At 35.5% G+C, this 27,410-nt stretch overlaps 1 protein-coding gene across 1 annotated transcript; it reads right to left on the bottom strand.

Annotated features, from left to right (window-relative positions):
• Positions 1-27,171, bottom strand: LOC109728646 (ubiquitin fusion degradation protein 1 homolog). The gene is made up of 9 exons (XM_020259107.1): positions 27,131-27,171; positions 8,947-9,024; positions 8,360-8,384; positions 4,792-4,824; positions 4,485-4,606; positions 4,263-4,393; positions 3,931-4,154; positions 1,398-1,654; positions 1-335 (listed from the first exon to the last, which is right to left on the bottom strand). The coding sequence occupies exons 1-9, from the start codon at positions 27,131-27,133 to the stop codon at positions 243-245; spliced, it is 966 nt and encodes a 321-aa protein (XP_020114696.1). The 5' UTR covers positions 27,134-27,171; the 3' UTR covers positions 1-242.

The following is a 27,410-nucleotide window of genomic DNA, read 5'->3' as shown; positions in this document are numbered from 1 at the left end:
TTTGCAAGAATAAATGAGGTTTATAGCCTTGGACTGATATTGATAAGTCGAGTAATTCACAAGTTTGTATGCAATTGGAAGCCGTAAATTCAAACAAAAGCTTGCTAGAAAAAGAAGCCTTATCCAAGTATATAATTTTAATTAAACAACGGGTCCAGCATACCTGTGAGGTAATTAGTTAAACATATATCTGCTTTTTATTTTACATATAACATGAAGTCAAGATGAAATCCATCTATTGATTAACCCTTCAATGAGTATTTCTTTCCAGTAAAAGCCTGAAACTTAGGTTCTTCTTTCTTCGGAGGTTCTTCCTTCGTTTCTTTTGCAGGTGCCTACACAGACATTGGAAAGAAAATTCTGTTAGAACAAGCATAACCCTCCCATATCACCATTCGTTCTGAGCACAATGTCTCTCGATATACTAATAAAAGCAAAAGACTCAAAAAGCGCAAATGAAGAACATGTTGGAAGACACATTTGTTGGCATTCATAAATATCTTATTTAAAGTAATTTCGTTTGAATGTCGGAATAAGTTAACAAGTGATAACTTTTGCACTTGAGTATTTTCTTGTGTAATTGCAGGCTACATGAATTTGATTTTTTACTCGTTGGAAGGTATTGGCATGCGTCATTTGGCAGGACACTGTTTCACCGGTGAGTACGAGATAATTTATTTGAAGCCAAAAAAGTAACTTGAAGGTTGAATATGTTATATGCCTTACTAGACATAAGATGATACTCTTCATCTACCAAATACTATAAAAGCTTCTTGAGTAAATCAAATAGATACGTTGAAAAGATTCATCCGTTATCACTTGTCTGCTCAAGGAACGTGCAGTAAATGCTTGATGGAGAGCATGCAAAGATGTGTAAATTTGCATAGTATACACGGCCTCTAAATATTTTTTCCCTAAGTATGATCAATCACTTCACTGGTGGAATACAGGATCCCTAAAAACCATGACCATTGTGACCTTGCGATCAACTAAGATCAAACTCATAATGTATAATCATTAAACAAAAAACCCAAAATGAAGTTATCATCGGACAACTTGACATGAATATGACATCCAAACAAGGCCAGTTTATATGTTAAAACAAGTTCTCCATCGATAACTCAGACACTATAGGGATTTTCTTTGTGATCGCAACCTAGGAAGTTGCTTTCAATCAGTTGCAAGTTGCTAGTAGTCATGATTTTTCAAAATAATGCATTCCACCTATGAGGTGATTTATCCTATTCTAACAAAAATACTTGCGCCTTTGATATCCACTCAAACTCCAATTGCTGCAAAACTCCTGAGTAAACAAAGAAATGTAACAAACAAGATGTTGAAGTACCCAAACAGGCCCTTAGCCTCTTGTTTGTTACCAAGTGAAAGGATTCACAAACCTTTTGAGCTTCTTTTGGAGCACGAACTGCATTTGAGCCAAAGACAAGCTTTCCCGTCGTTTGACGTGAAGAGCTGTTTTCTGAAGTGGATGATGTAGTGGGCTTTCCACCATTAGTTCCTCCTCGGGGTTGCTGATTACCAGGGGAAGGGACAGGTGAAGTCTGATGCTTTGATGGTTTTCCATCTAAACGCCTCCCAGCGCCCGTGAAGGGGGTAAATTTTGGTTCTTCTTCAGTAACAGCTTCAGCATCCTGTGCTGAAATTGTCAAAGAGAAGCTCATTTATTGAGAAGGGAAATTAGTACAATGAAACTCTTGATTTGATTCCACCCAAGTGCATAAAGAACATAGAAAGAGATGTCTCCAATAAAGAAAGAACTAAGCAAAAATAGTAACATGCCTACAGCAGAAATTCTTAAAAGCAAACGGAAAATTGAGGCAAGTTTAGCATATAGCCAAGACTCAGATCATAATAAACCAAAATTCACTTTAACCCCTTGGTCAGGATCTAGTTGCATCAAACCCTCTTTTCAAATCAAATATCCCCTACCAAACAGCTTACAAGAGATTAAACTTAGGTAAAAATGTATTGAGACCCCGTCAACTATATGACATTCTGAAATAGGCCCCTCAAATTTATTTTTTCCAATTGAGATCAGCTTTTCATTTTTTGTACCTGGATGATTTTAGTCAAAAAGAATTGGCGATTTTAACAAATTTGTCATTGATGCCGTGAAGTTTAACGACTTAAATCATATTTTGGCAAATAAAACTGGACCACTTAGTGCTACTAGCTAATAAGGCTATTATATTTAGTAACATTTTTAGTAACTAGAAAAACTCAATTAAAACAAAAGAAATTGAAAGATAAGGCGGTGTCAATCAAAAAGATCAGAGGTGGCTATTTCAAAGTGGCCTTAGTCAAGGGGGTTTCCATACATTTTTACCAAAACTCTAAAACTTATTTGATCCTTTTATATTCTCTCATGTACCCTTTAATTTAATTTCCTACCTAGTCATTCAATATGTTCCTATAGATGATTTGTTGCACTCAGGAAACTGTTGAATCAATTCATCCCTATCTTTTAGTATTATTGTTTAATTTAATGATTAATCATTATCTAATTTCGAGGTCTAATTCTTAATATCACTATTCTCTTCCTTGACTTTTATTTTGTTCTCTCAATAAAATCTTGCTTCTGTTTGTATCTACAATTTTTATTTTCTATTGGTGCTCTTTTCCAGTAACAAAAGCTTATTTCCACTATTATCTCAATATCTACAAATTTTTTGCCTCCCCATCAGCTTCCTGCAAATTACATTGATTTCATTTGTAATTAATGTAGTTGCCAAGTCCATATTTTTATCTTGAAATGCTTCTGCACTTCAAGTCATAGGCCGTAGGCCTAATCAAGTTTTAGGCTAACCTCACACACTTTCTAAATGGGACAAGAATCTGTGATATACTATCACATATGAATCCTAATATGCAGTGCTATTCACAAAATGCCACATTCAGACAACAGAGATGTGCTTTCTCACATAAGGGAGATGTGTTCCAAGACAGCTAATCTATAAGAATTTATTCTACAATTCACGGTTAATTGTTCCTCTCAAGATACCTGTCTCCTTATCCCAGCTTGGAACAAGCTGAAACATAATAAACGTAATATCCTCCAAGTAAGACTCGCAAAGGTTAATCTGCTCACAATCAAACTCATTTAATCGAGCGTTAGGAGAATAACCAGGGACTCATCCTTTCAGTAACGAAAAACCTAAATGATTTAGACTAATTAAAAATTCCTATACCTCATATAACTAGGGCTTAATAAATCAAGCTCAATCTACAAAATGTAAAATCCAAACAAAGCCCCATTGGCTGATTACATGGCAAACTTCGATCCATTCACAAATTTATCATATTTTCTCGGTTCTGATGATTTCATAACTTCGACGGATGGCAACTTTGAAAGTTTACGCTCCTTATAAGAGCAGCAAAAACCTCACTTGACATAGCTAGCTAAGTGAAATCAAGTAATACCACAATTGTTCTGATTGTCGATGTTCATCATTTTTCAACCAACATTCTAAAATACGACCCATGATGAGACCACCAAAACAGCTGAAAAAATAATGCTTAAAAGTAGACAAGCACTCTTTCTTGAGGGTTGACATCAGGTTGGCAACTAGAAGTTGATATCTGTCAATTTGCTGAGATCCTTAAATTTGAATTGTGCTCTGACTGGCCCCATATTGTAGGGGGAAGGCTTGATAGATAATGTAAATAATACCGATAAGCCTAACTCAAAGAAAGCATGAAACGAGGAAACTGAGTATATGAATGGTGTGGTTGACCAAAAAAATGAAGCTACAGAATGAACTACCAAGAAAAAGGACTTCAATTAGTGAAAGAAAGGGAAGGAAAAACTGGCATAAAAAAACCTAGAATCACTACACAACAGATAATTAATGAGAGGAGAATTTTAGGAACAGGAAACAAGAAAAAATGGATCAGAGAGAGCCAAAATTGAACCTTTAGCTGGCGCTACACGTGAAGGAACAGAAGATTGTGGTCTCTCGGGTTCTTTATAGTCCAGTGGAGGTGCAAAGTCAACCTCACAATCTGTCTCAATAATACTTATTGCAGAGGAAGGCTTTGTTTCCACAATGTCGATATAGTATTTCTTATTATTATATGGAACCATGATACTGTCCCCTGTGGTTAAACAAGAGTAGTTCCTTAATGTCGTTTCCAAGCTGCAATCATTAGAAATAGCAACGGTTAATATATTTGACATATATCAATAAGGTGCACCAGAAGCATCAAAGTCAAAATGACTGGAAAAGTATAAGGAAATAGCTAACATGGCTTTAGGATTTGAGATATCTAGGAAGTCTTTTGTATGAGGTTGCAGTTTCACATATGTGCCCTTAGGAAGGGTAGCATTTTTGACAAGGACAATATCTCCCTCTTGTAAAAGTAGATTCTGCATCATCTGAAAAGATGAAAAAAAAAAGGATAACTTAACATATTCAGATAGATCAGAAAAACAGAATATCATGAAACAAAGCACTAGTCTGACCTACCCAGTATGGCATGTAAATCATGCCCTCCTCTGCAATGAACTCAAGAACGCCACAGTGTGAAACTCGTTGTGTTGCAGCATTTCGCAGTTCAAATAACATTGGATAATCAATATGGAGAGAAGCTGCAGGATAATATAGCAGGTTTATTATCGAAACAAGGAGAAACACTGTAATGAACGGCTTGTTGCCCACGATAAGGAAAATAAGGAATTCTTACTTTTCTTATACATAATGGAAACATATAAAATGGATTGTCAGAGAAAATAGGATAACAGTTTTACTTGTAATAGAAACAAGCCCAACTTACCAAGACGATCAAGAGCGGAGGGCGGCATTATGACTGAAAGAACAACAATGTTAGTTATCAGTTAAAACGCAATAATTTATTTTGTAAGTAATTTACACTTTGTCATTGAACTTATTGTGAAGTTCGCTTACATCACCAGACTTCAATATATTGCAAATATTTCTCTGAGCTTCAATTTCTATTTCAATTGGGTCCCCAGTCAAAACTCCATTGGATTTCAGAGAGAAGATGCCATGGCAGCTGATTCAGTTGCCAAATCATCTCAAGACTATTATGAAGTAACTTTCACATATCATTCCTCTAAAAAAACTAAACACAGTTTGGGGGAACAGAAATTGAAGTTGTGCTATAATTGCAAGACACTATGGGCATATTTGGTTCGCTCTTTATTGACCCTAGAATTGGAATAGGAATGGTTCAGTACGATTCAAGACGTTTTACATACCGTAATCCCATTTCGTTTCCGCTCCAGAATGGGAATACACTAACCCAGGTGAAAAGGAATCCAGCCTCAGACCTCGAATTGAGAATTTATTCCAGGCTTTCTAATTGTACGATGCACGCACGTGCGTGCACACATTCTTTTGCAGGAATCTCCAAAATCCATCTATCGTCTCTGCGGACCCTCTCAACCCTCGCAAAAGCAGATCCTCTCTCCCCCCACCCCCCCCTCTCTCTCTCCCTCTCTCTCTAATATAGTTATATACTAATTTATTATGAAAAGTCATTCCCCTCACTATTGTTTTTGTCTTGAAAATATTTCTTTGAGGCCACCATAGCATTGTTACTTTCTGTCAAGAAAAAAGGACCAAAAAATTTTGGGTTTTAATTTAAAAAATGATACAATAATTTTATATTAGAACAAAATATATGATCTTTCCGGAGAAGCGGTAACTATTTTGTAGTTTGAGATTTTTCTCTATAAATGTAATAATTGTAGGACTTTTATTTAATTTTCACCTCATGCAAAATTGATCATTTTTGTGGAGAAATTCAATTTCTCTTGTATCAAAGTGGTCTTCTTGCTAATGTGTCATGGGTTGGCAGCATAGGTGCTGATTTCGGGAGGTTGAGGTGTGTGTTCGGCACGAACAAAATTACAGAACCGGACCTCTTCGTGATTGGGTTATCATTTCATATGACTTTTTCTGTGATTTTCGGAAAAGGAAAGTCCTATGGGCAAGTACAATCAGTGATGACCATGATAAGCCAAGTTTTACCGAAACCGGAGTTCCAAGCGCGAAGTAATGGGCTTCTGAAGTCAACTCGTCACACGCAGTTTTTCAGCTGCGGGCAGAATTCGAATATTTGGAGGTTTTTTCACAATTCTGCTTAGGAGAGGCATATACCAGCAAGGAGTTAATATCCTTGGGATGTCGCACAATTTACCACATCCATATGAAGAACCCTAAGAGAACCTTCAGGGTTTTCGAAAAGAAAACCCTACCAGGTTGTCATTTGAAGGCCAACCCAACATTAAGTCAAGGATAAAATACTTTAAGCAAAAATATTGACCAATTTTTGAGATTTCATTGAAAACTGGGGTTGTTTAGGATGATCAAAGATGATTTCTAGGGACAAAAATCGGCACGACAACTGGTGTAAGGTAGTCACTATGCAAATATTCTCTAAATTACTAAAGTAAAATGGATTTTATCACAATAATTTATATTATTCTTTATAGTTGCATACTGAAGCAAAAGGGTTGTGGGGAGTTCCTTTTCCCTACTTAGACGACTTTCTGCAATCTTTGGTAAAGATAGGGCAATGGAGAAATCGAGACCTTTACAGATGATGTCCAAACTATAGAACATGAGGAATTAATTCGATCACGGAACAATCAAGTTGTGAACTTGAATGACAAAGAAGAAGAATTTGATATGTCCTGTACACAATCTCAAACAAGAAAGAGACAAACTCCAAGTAGTACCCAAAAAAGAAAAAAACTGAGAATTGCTAACACATCTGAAGTTAGGGAAGGAAATGAAATGAAAGGATATTTTCTAGATTTTAGTAAAATTGTAAGAGAAGTTATATCATAGATGACATCACATTTTTCTACTATTGCTGGTGCAATGACGTATAAAACAGAGCAGTGAAAAAGAATATGTCGAAAATGGTTGAGGAAGCGTCGAAGTTCAACATTTATCTGATAGGAAAAAAAATGAAGGCAATCAATATGTTATCAGTTTGAGCCTAAAAAGATTAATGCATTTTTCGCCATTACATTAGACTTGAGAGGACAGTTTTTACTTAGCCTTGTCAATCCAAATTCTGATGAATCCAGCCAAAATATTTAGAAAGTTATTTTTAGATTATGATATAATTATCTTAATTATGAGTAATTTTGTTTAGAATCTTATGAAACACTTTTTATGACATATTTATTTAGACTCTTTGGGATAATGATATATTACTTTGTACTATGTATCACGAACGTGGCTACAAGCCTCGCATGTCCATGTCAGCCACACCCATGTCTGTGTTGGACTCATGTCCGACACAGACGCGCCATGGACGCACATTCGACGCGCGTCCATAGCGCATCCCATTAAAGTTTTTTTATTTTACCTTTTTTATTGCATATATAATTTAAATGATAAATATTTTGGCTATTTGATAAATGCATACAAACTCTTTTTGGACGATACAAATAAATTATGTATAGTGAAAAAAAATTCTTAAAATATATGAACTATTAAAGAGAATTTTATTAATTTTAATTCGTACGAAAAATATAGCAATATTTTGGCAAAATTAATAATTTATATATAATAAATATATTATTATATAAATATTATAATGTTTTATTAGCGGTGCCCATGGCGTGTACGTGTCCTAATTTTTTCGAAGCTGTCGAGTCATCGTGTCTGAGTCGTGTCATGTCCCGCATCCGTGTCAATGTTCATGACGCCTCGATAACTTGACATTGTTATGAATAATTTTATTTGCAAATATATTATTTTGCTATTACATTGGTGAAAACAATATGACTTCTCTTCCCACCTGTTTTGTAAAGAATAATTCTAGTTCTTTACCTTTTTTAATTGTTAGAGTAATAGAATTATGTGATTTATATTTCACAATATAATCCTTATAAAAAATGATTGTGAATAAAAATAGTTTATTTTTATAGTAAATAATGCAAAATATAATATTTTCTCATGTTTCATTAATTATTTTATAACAAAATTTATTTTTTTTCATTATATTTTGAACGTAGTATTTTAAATGGTTAAAAGTAACTAAAATGCATTATAAGAGTAAAATTGGTTTATTAATTTGGTTTTGTTTCCGAAATCTACGTCAACCAAAAGCTGATAATGGGAATGGTTCATTCCAATTCCAATTAAGGTGGCGAACCAAATAAAATGGATGCAATAAGTCATTCTATAAAATGGATGCAATAAGTCATTCTGATTTCGATTCCAATCTATTCCAATTCCGATTCCAACTTCAAACCAAACACGCGACCCAAGTGAAATTGCAATGTAAGTTTAGCGAATGAAGATGTAATTTTTGCAAAGTTCCAAGCAAATACAAATAGATACAAGTGAAAAATACATACTTTTGTCACCAGTTTCAAGTTGTGGCTGCACAGATAAAAGAAGATAGAATTACTACTAGTATCTAACAACAACACTGGCTGCGCAGATAGAAGAAGATAAAATTACTGCAAGTATCTAACAACAATACTAATTGTTTAAACAAATTCCAGGTGTAATATAATTGCAGAAAACTGAAACAAGAGGACTACTAAATTCATGCTTCACAAACTATGGCTGCTATCTACTGAATATGATGTCCAGGAGCTACAAGACGATTACTTATATAAACATGCACATGAAGTACAAACTCTTAGGGAACTATTTATCATACACTTCGAAGAAATTGTACAGGATACCATCCAATACACTTTTAATCAGGCCACAGCAAAACAAGTTTAAAGCCATCCAAGGCACAATGAAAAGCCACAAATGTGCTAGATATAAATTATAGAACTACAATATCTTCTGTCTGCCCAGTCCAAAATAATTTCCAGACAAAAATTAAATGTACAACTAACTTGAATCTAATTCCCAGACAAAAATTCTAATTTTTTTCCCAAGTATTAAATGTGAATGAATCATGCTCGGTGAGAGAAGATTTTTGAACCTTGTCAATGAACGATGCAGGATAACAGCGATAGGTCTGCTCAAAAGAATTCCCATGATAACCGTATCCCTCGAAGAACTGTTGAGCAATTAAGAAACAAGAGATCTGAGAATATTATTGTTATTTAGCAACCCAAAAGACACCCACAAGACAACAGCGATAAAATAAAATGGACTTACAAGCACCAACTCAGCAATGTCCAGCATTTCAAAATGCGTAAAGAAACAAAAGAAAAGGTCAATATTGGCAAATTATGTTGTTTGATGAATGTAATTAGACATTGCCAACAGTAGTGATAGCTTATCATCTCTCCTGCAGACTCTTTTAAGTTCTGATTCAAGTAGTGATATACCAAACCAATTAAGTGATATGCTAAACATTAGAGGCAGTTTGTTAGTGACAATATATTCAGCTAAAGCAACATATTCATCCTGGCGCGCTTTCTCCTATTCATCCAGCTACACTTTCAAGTAATGAAGAGAGATTTGCAGGGAATAAGAACAGCTGGCATGGCATGTTTCCCACATTTTACCATCAAATAACACCAGCAGATACAATACTATTGCGAAAGAAGATTTTCTTGCTTCCTCTGTATTCCTCATTCAACAAACAACTTTAATCTATAACACTGTAGCGCGGACACAGCTATGATCGTTGCATGTCCGTGTTAGACTAGCACACCATGGACGCACACCAGTCCGACACAGACATGCCATGGATGCACGTTCAACACGCATCCATGGCGCATCCCATTAAAAAAAATTATTTTACTATTTTTAATGCATATATAATGTAAAATGATAAATATTTTGCCTTTCTGATGAATGCATACAAACTCTTTTTGGACGATATAAATAAACTATATATGGTGAAAATTTTCTTTTCTTAAAATATATGAACTATCAATAAGAATTTTATTAAATTACATTCGTATCCAAAATATAGCAATATTTTGGCAAAATAAATATTTTATATGTAATAAATATATATTATTATATTAATAACATTATATTTTATTGGCAGTGTCCATGGCGTGTCCATGTCCTAGGTTTCTTGAAGATGTCGAGTGGCTGTGTTCGAGTCGTGACGTGTCGTGTCGTATCCCATGTACCATGTTCATGTTCGTCTCCATGTCCATGTCCATGTCCGTATCCGTAACACTTAGATCTATAATAATCTCCTCTTTCCAGTGAGTAGAGCTTTCCTGACTACTATCTTACAAAGTACTAATTCCTCAATAACTAAGAAAAGAAAACCATCATAAATAAGACAAGATCACATTGCCGTGAAATTTCACAATTATGTTAACAGCTCTCAACCCTTATGACACCACCAGAATTTTGAAAATAAATACTTTTCTATTTGTTAAAGAATGTGAAAAATCCGTCATTCTCCAAAAGCCACCAGAGAATAGTGTTTGTAACATTTATATTCAACACTCCCCCTCTGGACAACGGACTTTTTGATAGGCCGCCCAAAATGTGGACGAATTAAATGGAAGGAAATTAAATAAAACTAGGAAGCTGGTGGGAATCGAAATTAGGACTCTTTCTCTAATACCATGTTAAAGAATGTCAAACAACCATTGTTCTCTAAAAGCTTAAGCTACTAGAGAACAGTGTTTTTAATATTTATATTAAACTCTATTTAACTCCACACTAGTAGTTAAATTTTTTTACTTCGTTAGTTTGATACTCAACAGCTAAATTTCTTTTCAACGAAAATAGACAACCACAAAACATATCATTCTGTAAGTCCAATATGCACGTCTACCTTAATTCCTGTAACTAATGTTACCTAGAACTTGAATGAGTTCGGAAAAGAAATCTTAGGAACACTATACAAAGGGAGTAAGATTAGTCAGATCGCTAATACAATTTGTTGTTTGATTTGGAACGTCAATAGGGATTGACAAATACATAAAACTATAATTTCCATAACATTACGAAGCAATTTTTTCTTCTTTTAAGGTTGGATAAGGTATTTTTTCCCCTAATAAAAGTTGGCCTTTTTCCTTTCACAGTTTCTATTTTTATTTTTACCCTTCTGTCCTATAAAACAAGTATCATTAAGGCTACTACTAAACCAAATCTAGGAAGCCAATTCTTGGTTTGCGACTTTTGTCATCGGGCTTGTGAGCCCTCCATGAATTGGAATGTATTACCTAAATTGGGATTCGAAAAGGGGGTAATGTGATCCCGGTAATACCATGGTTCTAATTTCATATCCATTCCCTGTCTAGGCTGATGGTTAATAATTACAAACTCCAATGCAGTTATACCCATAATGTTTCCTATTTAGATAATTTTAAAACTACAACTACATGAGTGTTGATTGACAGGTTCAAGCTATGGACCAAAACCTCTAGCATAACTGACGTAGGAGCTTTAATATTATGTTTTACTTTTCAATTGTTTTATTTATTTTATTTAGTTAGTTGTCATGTGACTAGCATGTGACTTATTATTATGTTTTGATGGTTAAGATTTAAAGTTAGCCAATAAGTCATAATCAAGGGCTGATATTGAATAGCACCTTGTTACCCTAATATGAAAGGGATGCAAATCAGGTTACGACTATTTTTTATCATCTTTTCAATATATCTAAGAAACTAGTGGTTTTTTTAAAACCCTAACTATTCCATCTTTATTCATAGTCCCTATTAGCCTATATATTTGCTCGTTGTTTTCCTCCCATACTACGTCATTCTTGGTATCAAAGCCATCGTCGGACGTGGAAGAGGATGCGGAAGAGGAAATCAAGGTCAGCAAGCAGATATGGCTTAGATGCGACATATGAATGAAGATTTGTCGCGGGCTGTACAAGCCTTGCAGCAGCAGGAACCTTTGGTGGCCTGTATGGAGAATCCGGAAGGTGACCACGACCCTGTAGACATGCTGGAAGGTAGTCTAGAGGATGAAACTAATCAAGAAAACTTTGAAAATCCCTTTCATGATGCTAGAACTACAAATAATGCAGTGCGAGGTGGATTGGAGGAGCAATTGCTGCATGCCCTTGATCTAAATAGCGGTGGAATCAAGATTGAAGTTGCTGATTTCTATGGAAAGATGCACACAGAAGATTATCTAGATTAGGAAGCTAGTATAGAGAATTATTTTGAGTGGAAACCCATGGCTGAGAATAGGAAGGTTTTGTTCGTGAAGCTTAAATTGAAGGGCACTGCACTTCAATGGTGGAAGAGGGTTGAAGAGCAACGTGCACGACAAGGTAAGCCAAAAGTTAGCACTTGGGAACAAATGAAAATAAAGTTGCAGAAGGAATTTTTACCAGCTGATTATACAATGGAGCAGTATGAGAAGTTCCATTCATTGAAACAGCGGAGTATGAATGTAGAAGAGTATAATTCTGAGTTCTACAATTTATCGATTCAAGAGGGGTTGAATAAGACAAATGAGCAAGTGACTTCTCGTTGCCTTGCCGAACTAAACCCTTCTATTAGAGACGAGATAGGAGTTGTTCGTTTGCTCAGTCTTGAAGATGCTCGACAATGTGCCTTGTTAGCGGAGAAGTGAGTGCCGCAATATGGTGCAAGAAAGCCTATGGTAGGAAGAACAACAGATGCAACACAAAGAGGCTTTGGGGCTGTTCGAAATGTTAAAAGTGAACAAACACCTCAACGAACCAACCAATAAACCTATGAAAATAATAGACCAAGTGGTTGAGGTGCAAGTAATTTTGAACCGAATGATAAAGGAAAGACTATAGTGCGGTATGGTGCACAAAACCATTCAAGCTCCACTGTCTCTAAAGGGGGCAGCAGCTCACAAATTTGGTGTTTCACTTGTAGTGAAAAGGGTCATAACTCTTATGCATGTCCGGAACGACAGGTGAACCTACCAGAGATAGAGGACAATGAATATGAAGAGTCGGAGCCAATTTATGATGATTATGTGGAAGACAGTGAAGAAATAGACATCCATCCAGTTCAAGGGGAGTCATTGGTGGTTCGACGAGTGATGACAACCGCAGTTAAAGAAGAGGAGGAAGATTGGAGGTGACGTAGCATTTTTCGAACTCGTGTTTCTTTGTGGTGGGAAGGTGTGTGACCTAGTTATTGATGGAGGAAGTATGGAGAATGTTATTTCAAAAGATGCAGTAGAAAAATTGAAGTTGCCCATCGAAAAACATCCTCAACCGTACAAGATCCGTTGGCTCAAGAAAGGCAATGAAATACCGGTTACATCTCGTTGTTTGGTGAGGTTCACATTGGGAGGTAATTTGGATGATGAAGCTTCGTGTGATGTTGTGCCTATGGATGTTGGTCATATACTTGTGGGAAGACTTGGTTATATGATCATGACATGGAACATCATGCTAAGCCGAACACTTATTCCTTCTATAGAGGCAACAAGAAGTATACCTTGCATCCATTAAAGGAAGAAGTAAAACAACTTGCTGGTGGTTCAAAAAACAGCAAGGTTAATGGCTTTTTATCTGCTGAACAATTTGAAATTGAGTGCCGAGAAACGGGGATTGCATAATGCCTTAGTAAACAAAATAGTAAAAAGTGACCAGATTATAAAATTCCAGCAACAACAACCTAAAATTCAGCAATTGTTGAAGGATTTTTCAGATCCGGTTAGTGATGACTTACCACAAGGTTTACCACCAATTAGGAGCATTCAACATGCCAACGATTTAGTTCCAAGTGCCTCTTTACCAAATCTGCCAGCATATAGATTGCCCCCTGTACAACGGACCGAGATGCAAAGACAAGTTGAGGAGTTGTTAGCCAAGGGTTTGGTGCGAGAAAGCAAAAGTACAGGTGCTTGTCCAGCTTTGCTAGCCCCAAAGAAAGATGGGTCTTGGAGAACGGACGTGGATAGTCGTGTCATCAATAAAATTATACTATAAAATACAGATTCCCAATCCCTCGCTTGAACGATATGCTTGATCAATTAACTGGTTCTATGTGTATACGAAGATAGACCTAAAGAGTGGGTATCATCAAATCAGGTTGAGGATTGGTGATGAATGGAAGACGGCATTCAAAACAACGGATGGCTTGTATGAATGGCTAGTGATGCCATTCGGACTCTCTAATGCGCAGAGTTCACACGTTTATGTGAGTCATGATTGAGGTATTGAAACCTTTCTTAAACAAATTTGTTGTTGTCTATGTCGATGATATTCTAATCTATAGCCGGAGTGTGGAAGAACACTTAGTTCACTTGCACCTAGTTTTGGAGGTACTCCAACAAGAGCAACTCTTTATAAACCTGAAGAAATGTTCTTTCATGCACCATGAGGTTGTGTTTTTGGGGTTTATTATTTCAGCTGAAAGCATAAAACCTGATCCGGAAAAGGTGCAGGCCATTAGGGAGTGGCCTATACCACGAACCATTAAATAAGTTCGAAGTTTCCATGGGTTAGCTTCTTTTTGTAGGAGGTTCATAAAGAATTTCAGCTCCGTTGTGAGTCCTATAACTGAATGTTTGAGAATTTCAGCTCCGTTGTGAGTCCTATAACTGAATGTTTGACGAAGGATAATTTCGAGTGGCCGAATTAGCCCAAAGAGCCTTTGAACACATTAAGACTATGATGGCTGAAGCACCGGTTCTTTCATTACCTGATTTTGAAAAACTATTTATTGTGGAGTGTGATTCATAATGCATTTCATACTGGAAACGGGGCAATTCTTAGTCAAGATGAGAAGCCCATAGAGTTTTTCAGCGAGAAACTATCCGATGCTAAACGACGTTATTCCACCTATGACATGGAGTTTTATGCTTTGGTGAGAGGGCTATTCAGCACTGGGAGCATTATTTGGCTTATTGGGAGTTTGTGGTTTATTCTGATCATCAAGCTTTAAGGTACTTTGAGTTCTAAGAAGAAACTTAATGCACGTCATGCCAAGAAGAGTTCTTACCTTGATGAGTTCAATTTTTCATTAAAATACAAGTCGGGGGAGTCTAACATTGTGGCAGAATAGGACAATCAAGAAGACGCCATTTGAAGCTGCATATGGACTCAAACCGCAACATGTACTTGACTTAGTTCCTTTGCCTTTGGGAGCTAGAGTTAGTGATGATGGAGAGGCATTTGCAGATCATATCCGACGAGTTCATGAGGAAGTTAAGGCTGCCTTGAAAACCAACAATGAAATTTATGCGAATACAGCCAATCTACATCGTCGTTCCAAGAATTTGAAGAGGGGGATTTGGTCCTTGTGCACTTGAGGAAGGAAGGTTTTCCTAAAGGCACATACCACAAGCAAAAGTCAAGGAAATTTGGAGCTTACTTAATTGAGCTACCATCAGATTTATAGATCCAACCCGTTTCTAATGTTTTCGATCTATATTCATTTGAGGGTTTTGATAGAGAAGTGGCTAAAGTTGCAGATCAATTTCAGCAGTATCCAAATATTCAATCCAAGGTTATTGAAGATGTTTTAGATGTTAAAGACGGCAAATCTCAAAAGGGGTAACCAGTATAGAATATTTCTGGTGAAGTGGTTGGGAAAACCAGCTAGTGAGAGTACGTGGATAACTGAAGATGAATTACTGAAGATTGATTCAGAGATGTATGATGAAGTCGTGAAGGTTTTCTCACCGGAGTCGAGTTTTCCAAGCTGGGGAGATTGACGCAGGAGCTTTAATATTATGTTTTACTTTCCAATTGTTTTCTTTATTTTATTTAGTTGTCATGTGACTAGCCTGTGACTTATTATTATGTTTTGCCTGTGACTTATTATTATGTTTTGATGGTTAGGATTTAAAGTTAGCCATAAGTCATAATCAAGGGCTGGTATTGAATAGCACCTTGTAACCCTAATATAAAAGGGATGCAAATCAGGTTACAGCTATTTTTTATCATCTTTTCGATATATCTAAGAAACTAGTGGTTTTTTTTAAAACCCTAACTATTCCATCTTTATTCATAGTCCCTATTAGCCTACATCCAATTATTTGCTCACTGTTTTCCTTCCATACTACATCAATAACCCTACCCTACAACTAGCTTGACCAATGTAGGCAGCAGTCAGCTCGAGACTGCTATATATCAAACCAGCAGAGCATGATTGGGCATTTATTTGTCTTAGCATAGAAATTTGCCTGCGTCTAACCAGACATTTTTGTCTGTTCCTTTTGGGACTTCAATAGGACAAATACAAGCTTGGTCTCATGCTGGGTCATTCCAATAAAACCCTCAGATAACAAGTGTGGGAAGCAGCAGCCAAAATAGAAAACCAAGAACTGTAAAGAGTATAGTCATATAGAGGACATCTACTGCATATAATTTTAATAAATTTAAAGTATGAGAAACCTAGTTATGAGGGATAAGAGTGCTCGCCACTGATGATTATATTCTTCAGTTCGCCATTCCATCTTCCTACCGCCTAATGTGTAGGCAATGATCTACCAATAAATTAATTAACATTCTTGACCATAAACATTCTAAGAAAAACCGTGGCAAGATCCTCATCTTTACGGAGTGAACAGTTGTTACAAAATTAGTTTTTTCTACAGCACTATGTAAAGCAATGTCATATTTCTCGCTCTTGTAACATGTTAATGACAAACAAGGCTACAATAAATCTATCAAAGAAACTAACGCTATATGATGTAAGTAAAGGCTATCATAAATCTAAGGTAGCGTCTGGTTCGGGAACAAGGGGGGAAAAAGCCCTTGTTCCCCCCTTTGTTCCCAAACGCCGCGTTTGGGAACCGGAAACTACTCTGGAATAAGCTGGTATAAGGCTAGAACTGCTATTCCACCCTTTTTCTGGAACAAGCTTGTTCCCGAATTAGAATAAGGTTAATTAAAGTCTAAATTTAATTTTAATGATCGTAAATCATTAATTAATCTAATTAATATATTTAAATTATTATTTATTGCTTAAATAATAAAATAATTAATTAATTTATTATTTATAATTAATTATTAATAATTATTAATCTTAATAATTAGATAATCAATATTATTATTAATTTCTTATTTATAATTAATTATTAATAATTTTTATTATTTATTAATAAATATTATTATTAATAATTAGATATTCGATATTATTATTAATTAATCATTATTACTAATAATTAGATAATCGATATTATTATTAATTTATTATTTATAATTATTTATTAATATTTATTATTTATTTAATAATTTAATAATTATTAATTAGATAATCAATATTATTATTTAATAATTAATTATTAATAATTATTAATAATTATTATTATTTATAATTAATTATTAATAATTTATTCATTATTTATTTTTAAGTAATATTTTGATGGTAATTAATTATATAATATAATTTTTAATTTCAAATTATAACTCTTATTCCTCTTGTTCCAATCTAACCATTCAAACACTATTTACCTGATTTCTAGGAACAACCAAATTTTCATCCAAACACAAAATTGGTCTAATTCTTGCTTATACCTGAGCTTGTACCTATCCCTGAAATAAGCAGTTCTTACTTATACCCGAACCAAACGCAGCCTTATAAGAAATTAAGAACTATCATTTCCTACACTATGCAAGATCCACGTAGATAACTCAATAGTCCAAATATACCATTTCACAAGGAACGATGACGCAACTCAAATCTCAAATTTTAATTTCAAATTTGAATATTTAAATTTTTAAATTTTGTATTTTGAATTCTCAAACAGTTTGTTAGGTCGATTAGATTAGTTATTAGGGTACGTATGGTTGGTTTTGAAGTTTCAATTTTTAAAATTAGGTTGTTATCAATAATTTTTAAATTTTAGGAGTTTAGTTGGTTAATTGCCATAAAATAAGCCTTTTAGGCTTAAGATTTGTAGTAAGTTTTTGTTGAAGAAAGAAAAGTTGGGTATTTCGAAGAGTTCCCCGAAGTTTCCTCTCTCTCTCTCTCATCTGCCTTCCTAAAGTTTGATGAATCCTTATTCTACATATTGTACTATTTTCTTTCTCCATTTTCTTTTTCCCTCCTTTTTTTTTCCCCTGGCACTACAATATCACAGTGCTACAACACTGTTAAAGTAACTGCTACAAAACTCTGCTACAGTGCTGCTTGCATCAATTTGGTATCAAAGCAAGTGTGAGTCCTAGTAATTCTTATTGTCATGGTTTCTAATGTTAAATTAAATAGTCGATTTGAGAATCTTTCCCAAGATTATGATTTATGAGAGTACCAATCATTCCATCCAACAATTAAATAAGCGTGTAGCTGCTATAAAAGGCCACCTCCATTCTATACAGGCTACATTATATATTCTTGTTGCCAATATCTAATCCCCTTTGCTAGAGTCAGGATCATATTCATGCACCTTTAAGTCTCAAGACGACACTAATGACTAATTTACCTAACACTCCACCAATTCAACCACCTCCTCCTATTAACCACAACCAAACTAGTGAATCTAACTGAGTAAGATTAGAAGTTCTCAATTTTCGTGGAGATCATGATCCAGAGATCTTTCATGATTGGTTACATAGTCTCGACCTTTATTTTAAATGATACAGAGTACGCAATGAGAGAAATTGCTGTTTGCAGAAGCTAAGCTCAAAGGGAATGCTCGCCATCTAGCGGACTAAGTTCAAATAACTTCACTATTCTACCCGTACAGAGCTGGGATGATATGTTAACAGCACTATCCCATCAATTTATCCTGCCTAATGACAAGCAATGGTTGCACCTTCAATTTACACAGCTAGTGAAAGGTAGCATGACCATGGAAGAGTACACCTCCAAATTCTACAGTTTTGCCACAAGATCTGAATTCCCTTGGAATGAGGATGCCATGATATCCATGCACTATCAAGGCCTAACTCCTCAAATCTATACAAGCATCTCTACGCTGTCTGATGCAGTAAAGGTAGTGCTTCAATAAGAAGATGATGTGAAGACATGAAACCTCCACAAGGCATCATCATCAAGAATTGAACTCAGATCAGCTCGATTGGCCTCACTGGCAAGTCAATCATATTTGAAAAAAATCAACGCAACCAACAGCTTCCACAGCTCTTCCAAACAACCTATTCAATCAACACAAAAGCCAGTAAGATAGAGCAACAATAACAACATTAGTACCACTCTTGTAAAGGGTCTGGGCATATTTCAGCGCAATGTCCCAATCGTGTTGTGGCACTCGCCAATTGTGAAATGAAAGAAGCGTCTCTTGAGCAGGTATATGTAGTTGAGGAAAATGAAGAAAGTAAAGAATAGTTGGACGAACACAATTACCTAGTTCTTTAACCACTACTCGCTACCAACAAAGTCGAAGATCAAGAAGATTGGAAGAGAACGAGCATCTTCAAAGCTTAAGTTTAGTGCAACGGACAGGTATGCAATATTGTGATTGATTCTGGTAATTGTACTGATGTTGTTTCTGAGAATGCAGTAAAGAAGCTTAAGTTGGAGACAGAACGACACCCGGAACCATATAAGGTTGCATAGGCTAAGCGTGGAGCACCAGTGCCTCCTTACATAATGCATACACCATCAGCAAAATCACTAACACAGTATAACGCGATGTCCTCCCTGTAAAGGTTTGCCACATTCTCCTGGGAAGACCAAGGTTATATGATCGGAAGGACAACATGATGGCTACCAAAACTCGTGCTCCTTCCAAATTGGCAACAAGAAAATGACATACATACCAGCTAAGGACGGCCAGCCAATCAAATTGAAGAAGACGACAGGGACATTTCTCTTGAAAAGGGTCGATTGGAGGAACAATGCAATTTCAATTGAAGATAAATATTTCACTGCACTGCCAAAGGTGGTCGTAATGGATGCAAGAATAGGAGAAGAGAGCATAACAATCAAGTTGAACCATCAACTAACTAGAAAGGCATTCTCAGACCATATCTTGGGTGGAGCAACTAAAATGGATTACGTGCATCAAGGACGAGCATTCTGCAGTTGAAGCGAAAATGATGTAACTCAAATCTCAAATTTTAACATCAAAATTAGAATACTTGAATTCTGAATGTTCGAATTTTCTATTTTGAATTCTGAAATAGTTTGTTATGCTGATTAGTCTAGTAAGGCTAAAAGGGTAAGTATCGTTGATTTCGAAGTTTCAAATTTTAAAATTAGGTTGCTTCCTACTTAAAGGATATCATTACTAAAATCTAACTTTAATCCAATTCTTTGCCTCTACTCTTGCGTGTTTCCTTGTTGCATAAGCTGCCAACAAATTAGAAAGTGAAACAACAAGTTTTGAATAGCGACCGCTACGCCCGCCACAACGGTTATAACGGAATTGTATGCAACCGCTACACTATAACATTTAAAGTGGGATTTAGCAGAGCGGATTCATAGCGGTTGCTTTAGCGGCATCAGGCTCACTTTAGCGGGCACTATAAAGTGGGGTCGAAGCGAGCGCTATGGGTGCAAAAGTTTGGACATTGTAAATGGGGCAAAATTTCTAATTGGGATGGATTTTGACGTTAATAAAATGATCAAAACTCTATAAGTGGATAGATTTTCTAGCTTTTTGGCCCTGTTTGGATGTTAGAATAAGTTATCCTTGAATAACTTATTTGGTATGAAGTTTTTCTATGTCATTGGAGGCAAAAAGTTTAATTTTTGCTCCTTGAAAGGCCTCGTCATCCATAATTTGGTAGGATATTTATTACACCTACAATGTGATTTATCTTATTCCAAAAAATACAAGTGGAATATATTATTCCATTTTAGACGTCTGATCGCATTTCTTATATACCAAATACCAACTTCTTGAGTAAATCAAAATTATATCCGAAAAAAGATATCCACGCATCCAAACAGGACCTTCGTCTTTTTGGTTTGTTAAGTCATAATATTATGAAGTTAGTCTTACAAATAATGACACTAAACATGTATAGGTTTGCAATACTAGGAAAAGGTAATGGTTATTTGTAATTTCTTCAAAATGTATTTTCTATTAGTAATATAGACATACAAAGTAGTTTTATGTGAAACCCGCTATGGGTTCGTAGCGGCAGCTATGGCCGACCGCTATCTGCTTTTTGCTATGAGACCCCTCAAACGCTATGTACCCTCTACCGCTATTTACAACCTCGGAAATGACATCCTTAATTTTCCGTAGTAACCATAAATACATACTTGATTAATAAGTTACACCACTAGTCACTAATCTATAACGACCCGACCCGCTAGCAATAATAACTCGTTGAGCCCAAACCAACGGTCCAAAATTCTTAAGCACAGTTATTTATACTAGCATGTCCGTCATTTATAAACCCATCACACTGCCACATTATCCGATGTGAGACTATTGGAATGTCACATGCTCCCCTTGTTTAGGCCCCGACATCCTCGTCAGCCCCGCCCAATCACACATAGAAACCCAGATTCATCAAGCGAGGTGAGATCCATCTCACATTTCCGGCTAGTTATCAGGCTCTGATATCAAATTTAACGACCCGATCTAGCAGCTTAAGCGCAGTTATTTATACTAGTGTGTCCGTCACTTATAAACCCATCACACTGCCACATTATCCGATGTGAGACTATTGGAATGTCACATGCTCCCCTTGTTTAGGCCCCGACATCCTCGTCAACCCCACCCAATCACACACAGAACCCAAGATTCATCAAGCGATGTGAGATCTATCTCACATTTCCGACTAGTTATTATCAGGCTCTGATATCAAATGTAACGACCCGATCCGCTAGAAAATAATAACTCGTTGAGCCCAAGCCAACACCCCAAAATGCTTAACCCCGGTTAGTTATAATAGTGTCTCCGTCACTTATAAACACATCACTCTCCCACATTATCTGATATGGGACTACTGGGGTGACTGTGTCACATAATCTCTACACATTAAATGGTGCATACATGTGACATTACTGTTATACTATGTCGGCAAAATAACCGCATCAAAATTTAGTCCTACCCCCAGTTTATTGTGTGCTCAATCAGTTAAGGGAACACAATTATAGTGTTTTGGACCTCAGCAACTTGGTTAGTGCAAAGTGTGGGCAACTAGTCAGTATGTTTGTAGAGTGTCGAGTCGCATTGGAGCCGTTTTGGCACAAAATGGATGCCAAAATAAATTCAGGATTGAAAAACCTAATGAAACTAAAGTTTCCAGAGGTTTCAAACACCCAAAAGGTATTTAGGGCGCTTGAATGACCTATGCGGGCTTGGATGTGAATTCGGATCCTAGTTTTGAACGCCCAGATGTACTGTAGCAATCTAGATATGGGTTGGTGATGATCTGACAGTTGTGATGACACGTGCACAGTGACTCACAAGTGTTTCGGCCGCAGGAGTCCAGGCGCCTAAAAGTTTCACGCTGAGTTACGTAGAACCAAGCCTCTCACCAGGCACCCAAAAGAGATTTGGACGAAGCAACATAAAACCTAACTTCTATCCGAATGCCCGAAGGGGGGATTTAGGTAGAGTTACGATGGGTTCAAACACCCGAAAGTTAAGTTCGGGGCACCCGAAAACTCGTATTTGAGCTGAGGAGGTTATTTTCTAAATTTATGAGGGCTAGGTTGCAATTGTTCTTTGCTTATAAATAGTTCAACTGAGCCTCCTCTTCACTATTTTCTGTCCCTTGGCAACCAAAATCTCCATTACCCCTGTTCTTCTCCTTTTATCTTTCTTCTTCCTCTGTTGGAGCTAAAGCAAAGTGCATTGCTAGACTAGCGTGGAGTTGGATTTTCCTCTACAGTGATGCTAGGACCAGTTCATGGCTGAGGAGGAGGAGAGGTTCTTGGACCTTCTTCATTGGGTTTTTTTATGTTGGTTCATGGTTCCATCTAGTAGTTTTGGAGTTGGATTTTATTGGTTTTAATCCAGTTTTTGAGCAGTGGATTTTTCTACTAGTTTTTAAAGAGTGATTTTGTTGTTGATTTTCTTATTGGTTCCTGAGGCAGTGAGGAAGTGTTTTTGGATTGGTTTTTCCTTCACTTTGGACCAGCATTTTTCTAGGTGGGTTTAATTTACCTAAATGATGGATTCCCCCTATGTATTTTATCGAATTATGCATGAATGTAACCAGGGATTAATTCTTGTATAGACTTTACTACTGGACATGGATTATTGTCAACATGAATGCGGTTACATGGGTTTACTACTTGTATCTAAAAGCTAGCCTAACTGCCATCTAATTGAACCTCAGTTTACTATATTTATACTGTTTGTTCCTAGTAGCTATGAACAATATTATCAGTATTGCATTACCTGTGAGTTGGACTTATGCCCGGGATTTAGGCGATGACAGTTAGTGGGCAGCTTGAGATTTATTATCGTCGTGGGTCAATACGGCAGTTATAGACGGTGATATATGTACCGGATTGTGCCAAGGGCACCTCGATAGTAGTTATTATGATCTGGTTAATCATTTGAATATGACTATAGCCAGCAGGAGCCCCATTATGTTCGACTGTGTTACTATGATACTCGAGTGGGTCGCCCCTAAAGTGCCCCTCCGGAGGCTGGCAACAAATTTAGTAGATAGGTTGCCTCTTCATCGACAGACTACCGAGCTTTGGTGGGGGCCAGGTGTGAGGCGGGAGCAAGCTTGACCCGACTTACGAGTCGGCTGGTGTTATTGGGTACAATTTGGTTATCTAATAGCTAGTTGATGCATACTATCCATGATTTACTGTTTTCGACAATTGTAGTATAAAGGTATGGTAGTGGTAGTTACCTTTCAGCAATTACTTATTTATTCAGCTTTATTTACTATCTTTGCCTCTAGTAGGGTAGGTTGTTTTCCTCGGTGACAGTACCCATTGGAAACACAGTTTACTAGTTTTCACACCCTCTTTTTGTCGTTTTCCTATTTCAGAGCCCTTAGCTCTTGCTGTTGTTGATGGAAGTAAGAAAATCGCGGGATAGATGGCGTCTCCTATTCAGGTCAACTGTGCCAGTGGAGGACCCAATAGACATAACTTTATTTTGGGAGCATACTGTACATATTGGGCTGGCATCGCAAGCGAAGATGTATTTATTTTCAGTTATATCCGAGAGATGGTTGACATATTTTGGATGTTATTTATGTACAATATCGCTTTATGTTTTCGTTTCTATGATGCTATGATACATGAGAGTTATGGACTCCTAGGAATTGACGAATTGTACAGTTGTGGACTCACATTCGATGCCACGCCATGTCATTGCTGTTGACAGATCAAAGAAACATTGGAGAAGCCAAGATAGGTCCTAATAGCAGTTGAAAACGACACTCGATGCCTAGAAGCCCTATCAGAACCATCCAGCATAACTTGGGTAGTACCACTCATCAAAGTCCCGTGCCACTAGCCAATATCCAATCAAGACAGCATGGCATGTTTGTCACAGGGACATGCCATCGAGAACAAAAATTTGGAGTTTTTATATATATTTCTAACACGTGCCTACAAAGAGTTCAACTTGGATTGCCCGACATGACAAAAAGATGGACACGACAATAAATTGTCTCCATATTAAGTAGTTAACTAGGGCTACATTTGGGTCGGGTATAAGTAAGAACTGCTTATTCTAAGGATAGGTACAAGTTCAGGTATAAGCAGGAACTAGACCAAATTTGTGTTTGGATGAAAATTGGGTTGTTCCTAGGATTAAGATAAATAGTGCGGTTAGATTGGAACAAGAGAAATAAGAGTTATAATTTGAAATTAAAATTATATTATCTAATTAATTAACATCAAAATATTACTTAAAAATAAATAATAAATAAATTATTAATAATTAATTATAAATATTAATAATTATTAATAATTAATTTATAAATAATAAAATAATAATATCGATTATCTAATTAGTAATAATAATTATTATTAATAATTATTAATAAATAATTATAAATAATGAATTAATAATAATATCGATTATCTAATTATTAGTAATAATTATTAATAAGTATTAATTTATAATAATATCGATTATCTAATTATTAATAATAATATTTATTAATAAATAATAATTACCAACCGTCCCTAGTGCAAGTGGCAAAGGCTTGGGGGTTGGTATCCGAGACCCAAGTTTGAATCCTTGTTGATTCACATTTCCAGCTAAGTTTATTTCTAAATGAAATAAACGAAGCGGATAACATGCTACCTTCCTCTAAAAAAAATAATAATTAAATAATAATAAATATAAAAATTATTAATAATAAATATAAATAATAATTTAATAATATTAATTATCAAATTATTAATAATTAATTATAAATAACAAATTAATAATAATATCGATTATCTAATAATTAAGAATAATAATTATTAATAATTAAATATAAATAATAAACTTAATAATAATTATTATCTAATTATTAATAATTCATTATTTTATTATTTAAGCAATAAATAATAATTGAAATATATAATTAGATTAATTAATGATTTACGATCATTAAAATTAAATTTAGACTTTAATTAACCTTGTTCTCATCCGGGAACAAGCTTGTTCCAAGAAAAGGTGGAACAGCAGTTCCAGCTTATACCAGCTTATTCTAGAAAACTCGAAAAATACTGTTCCCAGGAACCAAACACGGCGTTTGGGAACAAAGAGGGGAACAAGGGCCCCCCCTTGTTCCCGAACAAACGCTACCTAGTAGACCAATCAATGCATGGACTCAATCAAAATATGCTTTTGTTTCATTGGGCTCCAATTTTAAGTCAATAGAAGAGGACCTAATCTAGTGGATTTTATACAAACAAAACTCACATAAGGCTACTTAAGCCCCTGTAGTTACGGAATATCGACACTCTTTTGTCTCTTAATAGTTTATTCCTAAATAAAGGTTCAGGGATCTTGAGAGAAGCTTCATGAAGAAGGTAGCACTCAAGTGCCAGGCTCATAAAGAGAGATTCCAAATAAAGGTTTCATGCAGCAGTTACCTGGTGGAGTGCAGGTGTTATATCTTTCTCTTTGGCTATTAAATTCTCTTCTCCTACATCCATTCCTTCCTCTCCATTATTTTGTCTACTTATGCTTCTTTGAGTTTCAACAGTATTATAAAACTAAGAATGGCAATGTCCCCCGCAACCATGGGGATTTGCCTTGAATGGTTAGGGATGGGAATAATTTTGCTTTCACAAGATTTTCTACCCATGATATCCTCAGTCTTCACCATGCCTTATTATCAACTATGTAATACATATAATGTACTGTAATGTTAAGTTGTTAACATTGATGTTGTTAAAAATTTTCCAATTTAATGAAATGTAATTAAATGTCCAATTTATTATATAGCCACCAGTCGCAGTGTTTGATTTCCACATGATTAGTAACTTTATGCGTCAAAGTTTGTAAGTTGTAACGAATAAGGAATAAACTAAATTATTGGATGAAATTAGAATAAATAAAGTTAAATAAACTTAATTATAATAAAACCTTAACTTAAGAAACTAAAAAAAAAAAAAAAATCAATCCGAGAGTCCCTGTTGGGAAATGGGAAACCCCACAGTTATGAAGACACAGGAAGTTCCAAGGAAGTGGTAGGGATGACATCAAAGTTTTTGCAATCTAAAATCTCTAAATTAGAAAAAAAAAAAAAAAAAAAAGAAAAAAAAAAGAAAAAAAAAGAGGTTAACACATTGCACCTTTATAACATCCAAACTTACGAGCTTGTATAGAAAAGAACACTCCATACTAGTTTAACAGGTAAAATAAATAGATACAATTCCTAAGAGTACCTAAATGAGTTTGGTAGTTCTCTTTTAGGTAGCGCGAGAAGAGAGACATAAATAGAATCTCCTACAATTGCTATTTCCTCAAACTTGATGGAATATACTGTTGTTCAAGTAAGAAAAGCACAAGCTTAAATAGTTTACCATGCACTAAAAAGTTGGTCTACCATAGACACAATTTGAGATGGGTCTTTACCTATTTCATCGTTATCTAATGAATGTATTACCAAGGAAAAGCTTAAACAACTTTCATAATTGTACCAAAAATAAAGTTTGTTTCCAGCCAAACTATATCATCCCTACATTGAGAACTAGTTCTTTAGTTGATCTGACTAACATTCATCATTAGATAGACTCCCTTACAAAGGATAGAATAGTGAGTGCTCACATCTTGCAAACCAACTATAGACCCAAATTATTGGTAAAAAAAGGTAAATGGGTTATTGAAACAAAAGTTCATTATTTGAAATCTACATTCTAAAAGAACTTAAGATAATAGCCAACTCCAAGATATTGAAGAGTATTAGTAAATGTTAAGAGAGTAAAATTCAGTGCATGGCATACCATATTGATTCGATCAAAATGATTAGCTCCTGAATCTTCCTGCCATTAGGAAGATAATTAGGGCAACATATTCAAAAAGAATAGAAATGGAATATTTAAAAGGTTGGTAGTTCAATAACAATACATGATGATTAACCACATACATGATTATTAACCACAATACAATGCCAAATTAAAAGGGGAAAAAGGTTGGTGCCACATCATAACCAACATTATACATTATAAATCCCTATTCATTATCATTGATAATAGACAAAGATAACCATATAAATATGAAGTG

The sequence above is a fragment of the Ananas comosus genome, linkage group 24, assembly GCF_001540865.1.
Source record: "Ananas comosus cultivar F153 linkage group 24, ASM154086v1, whole genome shotgun sequence".
NCBI classification, from domain to species: Eukaryota; Viridiplantae; Streptophyta; class Magnoliopsida; order Poales; family Bromeliaceae; genus Ananas; species Ananas comosus.
This window is presented reverse-complemented; position numbering and strand designations above follow the sequence as displayed.

Coding starts and splice junctions, on each gene's coding strand:
- LOC109728646 (XM_020259107.1), bottom strand. Junction 8,385..8,946: donor CTGCATCGTTCATTGACAAG/GTTCAAAAATCT, acceptor TTATCTGTGCAG/CCACAACTTGAAACTGGTGA. Junction 4,607..4,791: donor CTCCGCTCTTGATCGTCTTG/GTAAGTTGGGCT, acceptor ATTATCCTGCAG/CTTCTCTCCATATTGATTAT.